Here is a 13,596-nt window from a genome sequence, read left to right as displayed (position 1 = left end):
GAGAGAGAGAGAGAGACTCTCATCTTTCAGACATGATCCTGTATCATAAACATTTAAGATTGAGCTGATGAGACACGTTATTATATTTAATGTCACATTTAAATATGTCATTTGGCTGAATCTTAGATCACCTTTCGAAATAGAGAGGCGTTATTAATTTCTTTTTGTCTCTCAGACACGACAGATAAATTAAAAAACGTGAAAAAATGAACGTCCATAATAGTATCTCATTTGAAATCTATGCGAATAAATTAGATTATTTATCGAATTGGATTCTATAACATACATACATTACATTTTGAAAATTTTAAAACAAGATTCATTATATGTTAGAAAAAGAAAAACAGTATAATGTACAACATAATGTATCATCTTAATAAGATGAAAACCTAAGAATGTACATAACATGAAAATTTAAAATAGAATAAATCAAATAATTGTTAAATGATTGTTTCAATAAATTTGTAATTTTGCAAACAAATGATATATAGAATTTAAAGAGTAACGTACAAAATGAAAACGTTAAAAAGAAATTTAATTAATGTGAAAGGATTGTTTAACACATTAATTTGAATATTTAAATAAATACTATTCTAAATTTAAATATCTTTAGAAAAATTTTGAAGGATATGTTTTATGTTTTATATGTTTAGTCATTTTTTGTACAAAATATATTGTAATCATCGCGTTATTATATCAAGATGATGTAAGATTTTCTTATTTGATCGAAAAACTGCCCATTTTTCAAATCACAGACGTGACCACGATAACGAATCGACAATATTTATCTGCCAGACAACGTTACGTCACGTCACGTTCTTCGCATATTATTCCTAATCTTAACGAAAACAAGTAACCGAGATCGTCTCTTGTTCCTAGCTAGATTATGGTAATTTCGCGATAGACGAGCAAAATAATTTAAAAAAGAAATCTTAATATCGTGACTGTTACGTTCTGACGATATTTTTTTATCTTTATGTCTAAGTATTGAAATATATTTTTAAAAAAACTACATCAGAAACTAAAGAGATCAATAACAAAAATATTCAGTTAATACATTTAAATTAGCGCTTTCGTTTCTGATAAAAGCCCTATTATAATTCTCTGATATAATTATACGGTTCGCCAATCAAAGTCCCGTAACCGCAGTGCGGTTAATTTTTTTTCGGCCGTTTTTATTTTCATGTGACTGTCCGCACCTGTGCATGTGCTAATTGTGGATCGCGAAAGACGGCGAATCTATATGCGGCAGGCAAAACGGGAACACGATGCTTTCCATGACGAGGTTCCGAATGAGGCGAAACATGAAACCGTAGACGAGGAAATTCCATGGATCGATCTAATTCGCTTGCAACGAGGGGTGTTTTTATAGACGAGTGCCCAATAGGGAACTCCCAAAGAAATTCACGAAAAATTTATTTCGCTAGCTGATGGAGTGCTCGGACGAAACACGCGATGATGCATGCGACTGCGATTTGCAGCACTGCAGCCCACCAGTCGCCACACGCAACTATCCGTCCGTTTTGATGTTAAAGCGTGAATCGACGACCTCCGTTATACTTATTTCAGACTTAGATTTATATTTTTATGCAACAATTTGCCACGACTTGCGAAGCAAATCATCAGCATCACTTTCATTGATTGAATATAAATTCAACAGATGGAAAAGAGTAATTTTTTTTTTAGTGAAAAGCAGATTATAAATAAGAAAAAAAATTATAAATAAGAAAATAAAGAATAAAAAATTGAAAGAAAAATTAGACGGAAAAAAAGAAAGATTGAAAAAAAATGTTTATTAATTGTTAAATTGCTCACCAATTACTGCGCTGCATTCTTATCAACCCTTTCGCAATTTCACTCTTTTAAAAATTAGATATTTTTTATATTGTATTTTTTTTTAATAGGAATGTGCATGAATTACTCTCTTTCTCTTTTATCTAGACGAATATTGGATATAAATATCGTTCAATCCGAAAAAGGTATTCTTTTTATAACTTTGTTTTTATAACTTTCTTTTTATAAGTTTGTCGTATTTGCATGTTTTAGGCACTAAGAAGATGGAATACAAGACCAGACAATGGCACGAGAAGTGCTTTTGCTGCGTGGTCTGCAAGAATCCGATTGGCACGAAGAGCTTCATCCCGCGCGAGCAAGAGATTTATTGTGCCGGATGTTACGAGGACAAGTTTGCCACCCGGTGTGTTAAGTGCAACAAGGTGGGCCACTCCTCTGTATCGATGATTACTTCGTATGTCGTCTTGCATTCGTTTATTGCGTGTCGCACAAAAAGCTCATCGAGCGTAACAAGCGAATCAAAACCAGGATTTCATTGTGAGACCATAAATCTCAATCCGATAAACTCACTATTTGCGTATTGATATTTTGTGTACTTGGTCATAAAATAAAACGGCTAATAATATTCAATATTCATTTAATTCATATAAATCAGTATCAGTCATTGAATTACAGACGTTCTTTTATTTTCGACGAATTCTGCATGCTTTTAAATATCTCTTTTTTAACATTCTTCTAAATTTTTCATAGTCACTCGCAATCCTTGCGGAACTCGTTTCTATTGATGCGCATGATGTCACTTCAAGTCATTTGTCAAATGACTCTTTAACACATATATTGCGTCGATATCGCTTGCATCGATATTTCTCTTTGTTTATTTTTATATATGTATATTTTATATTCTTTATATATTATCTACATAATATATATTAATATATATATAATAGATATAGACATATTCTTTTATTTATTATCTCTTCTTCAACTTGTGCTTTTATTTGTATAATCAGTTAATCGATTTTTGTTACATTATATTTCCTTTATTTTTTTTGCATTATGTTTCGGGGAGAAATTTTAAGAAATAAGTAAGCTTTATTAAATATTAATCTAAAAAACGTGAATGAAACTCGCAATGAGATATAACAGTTCGATGAAGCGACTTGTCCTATAATATCATGACTCTTTGTCGCAGATCATCACCAGCGGCGGCGTGACATATAAGAACGAGCCATGGCACAGAGATTGCTTCACCTGCAGCAACTGCAACAATTCTCTAGCGGGACAACGATTCACGTCGCGCGACGACAAACCGTACTGCGCTGATTGCTTTGGCGAGCTCTTCGCCAAGAGATGCACCGCTTGCTCCAAGCCGATCACTGGTGTGTATTGCCTTTATGTAGTTATTAATAAAAAACAAAATTAAAGAATAAAATATGTTGCAAGAGTCGAGAAATGGAATCTTCTAAAAAAAATTACCAATTTGATTATTATTATTCGACAATAGATCTTTTAGTGAATAAATGTGCGTCCATCATTAAAACCAATTCTCAATACATAAATATATACAAGCACAATACAAATATCAATGAACAGTTGAAATTAAATTCAATCTGTGTAATTTGCAGGTATTGGTGGCACTCGCTTCATCTCATTCGAAGACAGGCACTGGCATAATGACTGCTTCATCTGCGCGGGCTGCAAAACTTCGCTGGTCGGACGTGGCTTCATCACCGATGGCGACGACATCATCTGCCCTGAGTGCGCCAAGATGAAGTTGATGTAAAGCACGCGGCTTCATGACGTCGAGACTAACAACGAAATCGACGGATGGCAGAACGAGCGAAGGGAGAGAAAGGATGAGGAGCAAGATGCACTTCCGATATGGAATTCGTATAGTCAAGCGGATTCTGTTGCACGCCATAATAATATCGTCGTCGCGATCTTACTGACTGTCAATTCGAATTTAAGACGCATGCAAACGATAGAGAACTTCGCAGAGTCACATCGAGAGACGAGATCGCGAGAAGACGTAATAAAAATTATAAATATAAGAAAAAGAATAGATTCTTCGCATTAATGACGCGATAATTTTTGTTACGAATAATCGACGTATTTCGACAAGATTTTCCGCGCCAACTTTTTTTCAGATGATAACGAAGCTCGAGAATCCCCTAACCAAGTTCTCGCCTTGGTCAGCATAGTGATTTCATGATCGCCGATTAATCGTTCGGAAAGAAAGGCGGCGCAAGAAAACGTGAAAGTCTTCTAGCTTCATAGTCATAGCGACATTAATCTATTCATTATTTCGTTCTACGTGTATTTATGAGAACACTGACGCGAATCTTGTGTTCAAAATGATGATCTGCTCGATCATCGCGTCGGGATATCGAAGAGTAGAAGAGATATGAATGGGAGAGAAGGAAAAAAAAGAAATGCGCAACCAGCGAGCTTGATGGAAAGAAATCAAATCGCCTTAATGTAATAAAATCGTTGATACAGACACGTCGATTAGGAAATGAATAAGCCTAAGTACTTCGCGTGTTCTCGTGATGTTACTAATATTAATAACGTTTTTTTTTGCTTTGTACAATGGTAGAGAGATAAGCGCCTGTGTGCGCACAAAGAGAGTCCTACATATTATATATATTCTTATGAAAAACTAAAATTTGATATATACGTATAGCGATGTTTCTATTCGACTCGTATTCACGCGAAAAACACGACGGTCTAACGTCTCACGTACACAATCTATCACACACCGACACTAATTTACTCGATTGACACATCATAATTTTTTTTCTCTTGCCTTTTTTGTACGATGTTGTTCATCTAATTTCCGAATATTACTTATTAATTTGTAGAAACTTTATGAAAATTTTGTACGTGAAAAATGCAAAAAATCTGTTACCGATTTTCCATATATTCATTATAAATAATTATTTTCCAAAACTTAATATGTATAGGTAATAGGTATATGTATTCAGATTTGAGAGAAAATTATTTTAATGCTCCAGAAATCGGTAGGATGAAAATTTTTGTATGAACAAATTTATTGATTTCTACATGCGTTACACACAGGATATGGTAAACAATATGTATGTGTTTTGATTCACGATATCCCGACTCTCTTCTCAATCTTTCTCTCCCTTTCTCTCGTTCGTCGAGAAAAATAGGCGCGCAACGTAGGGATTCATCATCATCCCGTGTGAATCGCATGCGCGCGCGCGCACACACAGCACATACGTACGCGTACACACAAATATATATACACATACATGATACACACACATACACATGTGCTGCAAACATTTTTTGCAATAGATTATTAAGAGTTTTGATCAAAGAAAAAGATACAGCAAAAAAGGGACAAAGCTCGCATCCGTACACATGCACGCATAAACACACAAGCATAAACAAATATACATCTACATATAAATACACATACGAACGAGTGTGCGACGGACGCACACGTGGAAATACTAATTGTGGCCTTATTCGCACCGAATACCATAGGAATAAAAAAAAGGGAACTAACTTACAGTAATTTACTTCATTATGAGATATTTAATATCAAATTTATTGTTATACAACGCGAACAAAGATAAGTGTAACGCCGCGCGAACCGAGTCCACGAACACGAAAACTACGAGACCAATTCGAACCACGAATTGTTAATCGCAACCAATATAAGTCACACACGTGCTATAATATAATATTGTATGTTATCCGACGGAGTCACTTACACACACTAATCGCCTTAATTAGTAAACGATAAAAAAGAGATTATTCTATATTCAGCGTATCCTATACACTGTTACACTGTAAAATTGATAAATAAATAAATGTAATTATTTACATGGGAGTCTTGTATCCCATTTCCTAAAAATTACCGACTTTGGAAATTGAGAATATTTAAAGAGAAACGCAACGGTAATGCGTTCCTTCATAAGCTTTTCTCTATAAGCAGATCATCGTTATTAATTATCAATTCATTTATCTTATAATTAATAAAATTTATGATTTCTTATAATATATTTTTAACGTTAACAGAAAATATGTCATATAAATTAGTAGTTATTTAATATATTATAATTATAATAAACACCAAACATTTAATACATTAATAGATACATAAGAATCTAAATTTAAAGAAAATTGCGAATTTTATTTACTTTGTATAAAATTATATTTTGTAATAGAACATTCACACCGCTTATTTTCTGAAGTCGAAGATTTTTCAATAGATTATAGTTCATGATAAGAAACAATATACATAATATGCATCGAGATGTTAAATCAATATATTATAAAAAAAGAAATACAATTAGATAATTAAATCCGATTTCATGTGCTTTTTTAAAAGTAGATAATGTGATTTACACGTACAGAATTAATTCTTTAATTTAATTATGTTATGTGTCTGGAAATAATATTAATAAAATATAATCATTTGCAAGTTTTATTCATTTAAAAATTAGAATTACAATTTTAACACATTTTTAATTTATAGAACTATGATGTGATCAAATTGATTTAATTAACGATTCGTCAGTAAAAGTTTATCGTATCATATAATATTGATTAAATAGATTAATGCAAACAGAAATATATAATTAAATATCTAATGACGTATTCTGCTGCCATCTAACAGATTAAGTAAAATCATGTTCTGCTGATGATCTACCTACAGATATAAAATTTAGTTTCCTCGTTCTTCTGTAGATGTCTATACTATTTCCTTAAGTGTTACAAAACAAGAATAAAAATTATAATTAAAAAATTATTATAATTTTGTAATTAACATATATTGTTCTTAATTAATTTATATTAATTTTCAACTTTTTAAATATTTTGTTATAATAAAAACGTTATAATAAAACGTTAATGACACTTCTCAATTTAAATCAATGTTAACAACAAAGTTTTAATGAAATTAATTCAATTTCCATTAAATTAAGCTTCCATTGAATTAAGTTTTTAAACGACGTAAAAAAATGAATAGAAATATCATGAATAATGTACATTGGACAATTATATTCTCGTTCAATATAATAGATCTGTAATTTTTTATTCTTCTAATTATTTCATTGTTTTCTTCTTCAAACTCAATTTTAGCAATTTGTAGTACAAAGATTAAAGACTAATTTCCATACATGAAGACATGAATTATAGAAACTCATTTCGCACAATTGGATATGTGCAGGATCATCATAAATAAAACCGCGTTGAAGTTCATCATCGACATTAAGGTCGTGTTGTCGGAGGTCACACGATAGGTCAATGCACGCTCGACTCTCCTGTGTGACAGTGTGGATGACGACCTCCAAATTACAATTTTACTTCACTCTAACATCAATTTATCCAAGTCCACTACAATGGCTCTTTTACACCATAGGGATTGTGGAATCTCTCCTCTAGGCATTGTGGAATTTCAAGGACCGTAAAAAAATGGGAGATACCTTCCAAGAAAATATTCGTAAGTTTTATATTTGTGAAGTTTTATGAATTTTTCATAAAAAAGCTTTAATTATAACATTAAAAAATCATATTACAGCTTTTAATAATTATTTTTGTTTTAATATGTTTTAAAATCATGTACTGCTTAAATCTGCTAATATTACAATTTTTTGTACAATATCTTTTATCATGTCTTCACAAATAGAGTATTAAATTGAAAAGTACAATGTCTGTCTCATTTGATAAATTTTCTATATTTCTATATTTTTCATAGAAAAACAATTATTTTCAAAACAATTAAATAAAAACGTAATGTTTCAAGTTTCTAAGATTTTTTTCTTTAAGCTAATGTAAGTCAAAATGTAGAAAAGTAAGTACTTTTCATATCTACGTTTCTAAGATTAGAGAGAGAGAGAAGATATCTACGTTTCAGATTATTTTCAAAAAAGAGATTTATTTTGAACGTTTCTTTTCCATTTTAATACAGAATGAATGAACTCAAATTTGATCTCAAAATCTCTCTCCGTATAAAAGCGTTGACGATAGTTTTAGAATAATGATTCTCTTGTGTATGCACAAGCTACCATTTCTGTTAAATTAATCTCCTTTTCGAAGTTATGCTTCCCATCGTGTTTAAATCTGCCGACAGAACGACTGCGCGTTCCCGATACAGAGTCGTTCTATTGATGTAGCGAACGCTTGTACTAAACGCTGTAAGCCAAATCCCGCGAACAGTTCCGAACAGAACTGTTAATTACACACGGGTACCCATACACGCAGACTTGTGTGCACGTACACGCGCGAACGAGCACCGCACTCGGGGTAAAGTGAGGTCGATGGAAAGTGGTATAATCGCGAATGTGGATCGACTCAAGGAGAGCAGAGAAGAGGAGATCCTTTACCTTACTTATGTAACGAGCGACCATGGTAGTGTCTCGTGTCTTCGACCGCGTCCGAAGAGGGAGAGCGAGAGCTCTGCCTCTCTCTTCGGAGAGGCTCTACCGACTCCCTTGTTCTCTCTCCTCCGTCCTCCTCGTCTCCCACGAACGTCACTGTTCGCCTTGACTCTGTCCCGCTCGTGCTGCGCTCGACACTGTCCCTGAAAATCCCTCCACGGAACTCGTCCACGCAAGCGCGAACTTAATAGGCATTCGCTTGTAATTGTAATTATTATCGAGCCAACGAACAAAGGGATATTCGTCACAAGCTGCATACTATCTACTACATAAATAATTAAAAATATTTAAGAAACATATGAGAGAGATCGTTCATGAGAATTGTAATTAATTTGTTTCGCTTAATAGTCAAATTAAAAGATTGTTATTATATAAATAATATTTAAATACATATTTCGTCTTATTTGCTGTTTTTATTACATTTAAATATGTAGATTTAAATATGTAGTGAATCTCTTTTGATATGCTTAAACATTATTTGATATATTTAAGTTTTCTAAATACAAAATTAATGTAATTCCGGAGAGGACGGAACACTGCAGCAGAATATATGTATAATAACACGATAAATTGCCTCTGCATCTTCATATATGTCAGCTTGTATGAAAACTCTCGTAAACCGTCTTTATCCCAAAGGAGACGGCAAAGCTCGGATGCTCCACTCGAATCCTAATCTTGCTCCTTCGTGTCTTTGTGGACTTTGGTCACGATGGTCCTCTTCAGAGTTTAATAGACATAACGTTACATCCTCAGCGGACTGATTTGTACTGCAACAAACTTCGTTCGTTTCTCTTCTGTCATCTCTCTTTTTTGATACATTTCTCATGTCCCTCCCGCGCCTGTCTCCCTTGGATATACGTTTGACATCAGAATCTCGAAGAACGATTGTTAAATCTTCAATCTCGGGTTCAATGACATTTGCCGTGTGGTCTTGTGTCTCTTCTTTGATATAAATAAAAATCATTATTTTTTTTCTTTCACATCGAAAAGGGAAATATTCTCTTTCACAAGAGAAATATTCTCAAACCGCAATCACTCAATTTTCTCCAAAACTGATAAATTTGTGGAACAAACAAAATTATTTTCAAAATATTTTTAGTAAGTATTTTTAGTAAGTATTTAGTAAGTACTTTTAATGAAATTTAAGGATCGATGTTATTTAAACTAATCGGTTTAATTGCGTTCATTATAACAAAAATAGAGAAATTCCTACTCTCACATAATTTCTTGTGTAAAACAGATTTAAATTAACGTCAAAAATCTCAAAAATATCTCTCATGTTTACAACTTATCGTTGTAAATTAAAGATAAAATAATCCGGGAAAAAAGCATCTGCCCTGAGACGTCAATGTGACGAACTACAAAATGTTATTTCCGCTTTTTCTACAAAAATCCAAAGCCTTGACAAAGCCATGACGCACAAGCAATCTATTTTCAAGGAATTATTTTTATTTTTAATCACTTTCCATGGTTGCACGTGGTTTTATAAGAGTGTAGCTCGCCATGAAAATTTCCTTGCTTCCAACGTCAATATGTAACTGAATCGACAGTCACATTGTTTTAAATTTTTACAAATCGATCCGAATGGAGAGGCAAATCGGCTCAACGGGCAGCGAGGCGAATAAAAAATCACCATACTGTTGTAGCGGTGTTATTTCGACGCAAGATGATTTCGACACCGAAAACGGGGGCCGTTGTTGTCGGAGGTCATTCGTCGGTTCAACGCTCGGGCCATTTACCTGTCCGCCAACTCAAATCCTTGGCCGCTGACATTGCGGACAGCGATATTAGCATCCCGTTTGCGGGCGACTATTGTAACACCTCGGAGACAGAGGGACCGACGTAGAAAGGCATATCATAAGCAATTCGTGAGAGAGACTAGGTATCAAACATGAATAAACAATAACGAAGAAACATTTATCTCAACAAAACTTGCGTATTAATGTCTGCAGAAAGTAAAAATACCGGAATAACTATAATCATTAGAGACGTAACGGTAAAATAGTGAAAGTAATCATAAATTTAATAAAAAAAAAAAATCCAAGATACATTTAATAAATAACGTTTAACTTACCAGGTGGTACCATATGTTACATTTTTTTTATTTTACGTTAATATCTTTTATTATATTTAACTTCGAATTCCTTTAAAATAATATTGGATTGTCCGGAAAGTTCGTGCCGATGTTGAAGGAAAATTGAAACGCAGAAAATTTAAATTTTAGTATACATTTATTAAATTATATAGGTTAATCGGCACGAACTTTTCGGACAATCCAATATTTGTATTGACTTCGTTATAGAGTCTTATTGAATCTCTTTAATCGAAAAATAAAATTATAACCATATCAGAAAAATATTTACACATCTGAAAAGCGAGCAGAAGCAAGTAAGCAAGAACGAAATAAACTCAGAGTGAAGATAATTCAATGAGTTGAATGACCAGTGCGACGAAATCGCCCTACGCGTTCGCCGTTTTTCGCGCGCGACCTCGAGTTAAACAATCTTCATGAAATTGAAAGAGATGACCTCGCCGGCATCCCATCTATTGGCGCCTCGATCGGCGCTGGAATGACGGAAGAGTGCGAGAGAAGGATTAAGACAGGAACTCGACTTCTCTTTTCGGCTTCGTAGAAGGACGCAAAAGAATGAAGAGGAGGAGGAAGAGGAGGCATCCTCCGCTGGTTGCTTCCTTCAAGAGTGCCTTGACTCTGAGCTGAGCGCAGAGAAGTCTCTTCGGGACGAAGAAGAGAAGAAAAGTGCGAAGGAACCAATGCCTCGAAGTGTAATCCGGGTCGCTACCTTGTTCGTTGACTTTCCGTGGCGTTCGCAGAAGTAGAGAGGGAGTTCATCGCTACCGGAGGAAGGCAGAGGGAGATTCAATGATGTAATTCTTTGGCCATGGATCCCTAATAAAGATGGCGTAAATCAAAAGTCGATAGCCATTCAAGGACACTGAAAGATACTTCTGGCAGATGTCTAGGCAACGATCGCTTGCGTTCGTTTATAATGCTATATAAGAAATATTCTTCAAGCAATTATATAATAGATAAAAATTACTGAAAAAGCAAGTAAAATTGACTCCTTGATTAAAAAATGATTTACTTATTCTATGAAATTCATTATTGTAAACGAAAGAAAGAAAGACTCTGAAAAAAGAAAAGACTAAAGAGAGGCGGAAAATGGCGGAAAAGTAAAAGAGAGAGTGAGAGAAAAACAGAGATTTATTAAGCGTGAGACTGCGTCTTATCGAAAATTCCGTCAATAAAACGGTAAATAATGACAAAGAACGGAGAGTAAAGACACGAAAATCTGACACGAAGAATGCGCGTTGCATGTAGTGCAGTTTTCTATGCAAAATGAAGGAGAGTGGGAGAAACGTGAGGGAGGGAGAGAAGCAAGACAAAATAAGATAGAGGAGTCTGGAGATGTCGAGGGGGGACAAGTCCGGGTTAAGATGGAGGGAGGCAGGAAGATATTGCCGATGGACACGGTGGAGGTGGCAGGAAGAAGGACGAAGGAGATGAGGAAGGAGAAGCCGAAGGGAGATGACCGGCAAGTCGAACGAAGACGCAAGTTCATATCCAAGGAGATGTGGGACGATGCCCCGGAGTAACCTCCATCAAGGATGGACTTCCACCATCCACTGACGGCAACGACGACGGCCCCAAGATGCATTATACATCTTTGTTACACACGTCTGGACGATTATCTTGTAACAGTAGATTCGATGAATTTTTCGACTAAACTGCGTGAAGAAAAATCCAATGAATTATTTAAAAGATGTATTAATCAAAATATAAATGATTAAAATTATATAGCAATGTGCATAAATATTTTCCCGATTAAGTTTCTTGCGCGAAATGTTCGTGATATAAATAAATATTAAACAATTTTTTATGCAGCAATTAAAATTATTGGCCGTTTTCTTACTTCTCAATTTCTTACACTTAAGGCTCAACACTTGCTAAATGCGGCACTGTATAGCAAACGGCCTCGATTCGCGAAGACGAAACCACGCGTGGCGCGCGGAAAAGCGAGTTCTCCTCGCGGAGAAAAGTGCTTTGCCCGCGGTGCTCGGTCACCTCGACGAATGCCAGAGAACGGATCGAAACCGCGATTTGGCAGAATTTTATACGCGGCGTCCTAGAATTCGCGTACCTTCTTCAACTAGAAGAGTCTTTGAGCAATTTTGACATCATCTTTTTGCCCAAGTGCTTCACGGTTAACGGTACTTATACTATAATAAATGTATGTATAATATATTATATTTCATATTTATGTAAATATAGTATTATATTATCTCTTTTTAATTTAAATATTTATTTAATAATAATGTAAAATAATTTAAATACAGATATCGTAATTACATGCATTTATATATGTCTGTCTGTGTCTATAAATACATATTTAACAAAGAAGAAATAAAACATAACAAAACTTTATAAAATTAATAAAAGTTAATGAAACTTGTTAAATGATTTTTGTTTGTTCATCTTGGATATAATAAATTATACTAAAAGTGCTCAAATATTTCTTCTACTCTCATTCTCCTATTCAATTTTATGAATAGCGTTCCCTCACCCAATTACGCGAATGAGATAAAACAATTACGCATTCGCATATTTTATAACTGAGCTAGTACACGCGCGATATAAATCGGAATTTCCGGTGTTTTCCTTCGGCGAACGCGCGAAACGAGAAGTGAGGTCAATGCTTGCTGAAAGAGGCGATCAGCATTCGAGTAAACAGAAGTACAGGAATGTGGAACGTGCTCATTATGCGGTTGTCTCTTAATCTCAGTAATCGAAAGATACATTCGAATTTTTACACGCTTCGAAAATACGGTTCGTTGATACTGTAATTATACGAAAGCCCGCTATGCTCGTAAAATCTCGTAATCGAACGTTTTCCCAAATCATTACGAAATCATTGAAATTCTTTTTGGTTTTCATATAGAAAGTTTGTCTTAACAATGAATCAATGAAATCGTTTCTTTAGCAAAAAATATCACATTTGTTAAAAACAAATTTAAAAAATTAAGCAAGGTATAAATATATACATAGTATATTCTAATTATATTTTACAATATTTTCAGAAATAAATAAGAAAATCTCATATAAGAATTATTTAAATAGAAGCGTTAATAATTAATGAAGAATTAAAAATTAAAGAACCTCGCAAAACTAATAATAAATTTATAAGATTTAAAGATTAAAAAATTTAGGCATAAAAAGATATAATAAATTAGGAAAAATCAATATAATTATATAATTATGTTCAATATTTTTATTAAAGAATTTTTCTATAAAAATAGTTCAGTGCCGAATTAAAAAAAAATTAAAATTAAAAAGACTGTGCACAAATATACAGAATTGAAAAAAAGATTC

The 13,596-nt window shown here is 33.8% G+C and overlaps 1 protein-coding gene across 5 annotated transcripts in view; it reads left to right on the top strand.

The window, feature by feature from the left end:
- LOC105621495 (four and a half LIM domains protein 2-like) overlaps window positions 1–3,577 on the top strand; it is a 93,785-nt gene extending 90,208 nt beyond the window's left edge. For all 5 annotated transcript variants that reach the window (XM_012202962.1, XM_012202964.1, XM_012202963.1 and 2 more), the window contains 3 exons: window positions 2,047–2,216; window positions 2,987–3,173; window positions 3,420–3,577. In XM_012202962.1, coding sequence (XP_012058352.1) covers window positions 2,047–2,216; window positions 2,987–3,173; window positions 3,420–3,577 — 515 coding nt within the window. The remainder of the gene's footprint in view (window positions 1–2,046; window positions 2,217–2,986; window positions 3,174–3,419) is intronic.
- Window positions 3,578–13,596: the final 10,019 nt, after the last annotated feature.

This window comes from Atta cephalotes (genome assembly GCF_000143395.1).
Source record: "Atta cephalotes unplaced genomic scaffold scaffold00034, whole genome shotgun sequence".
NCBI lineage: Eukaryota > Metazoa > Arthropoda > Insecta > Hymenoptera > Formicidae > Atta > Atta cephalotes.
The sequence above is the reverse complement of the archived record's forward strand: the minus strand, read 5'-3'. Positions and strand labels throughout refer to the sequence as shown.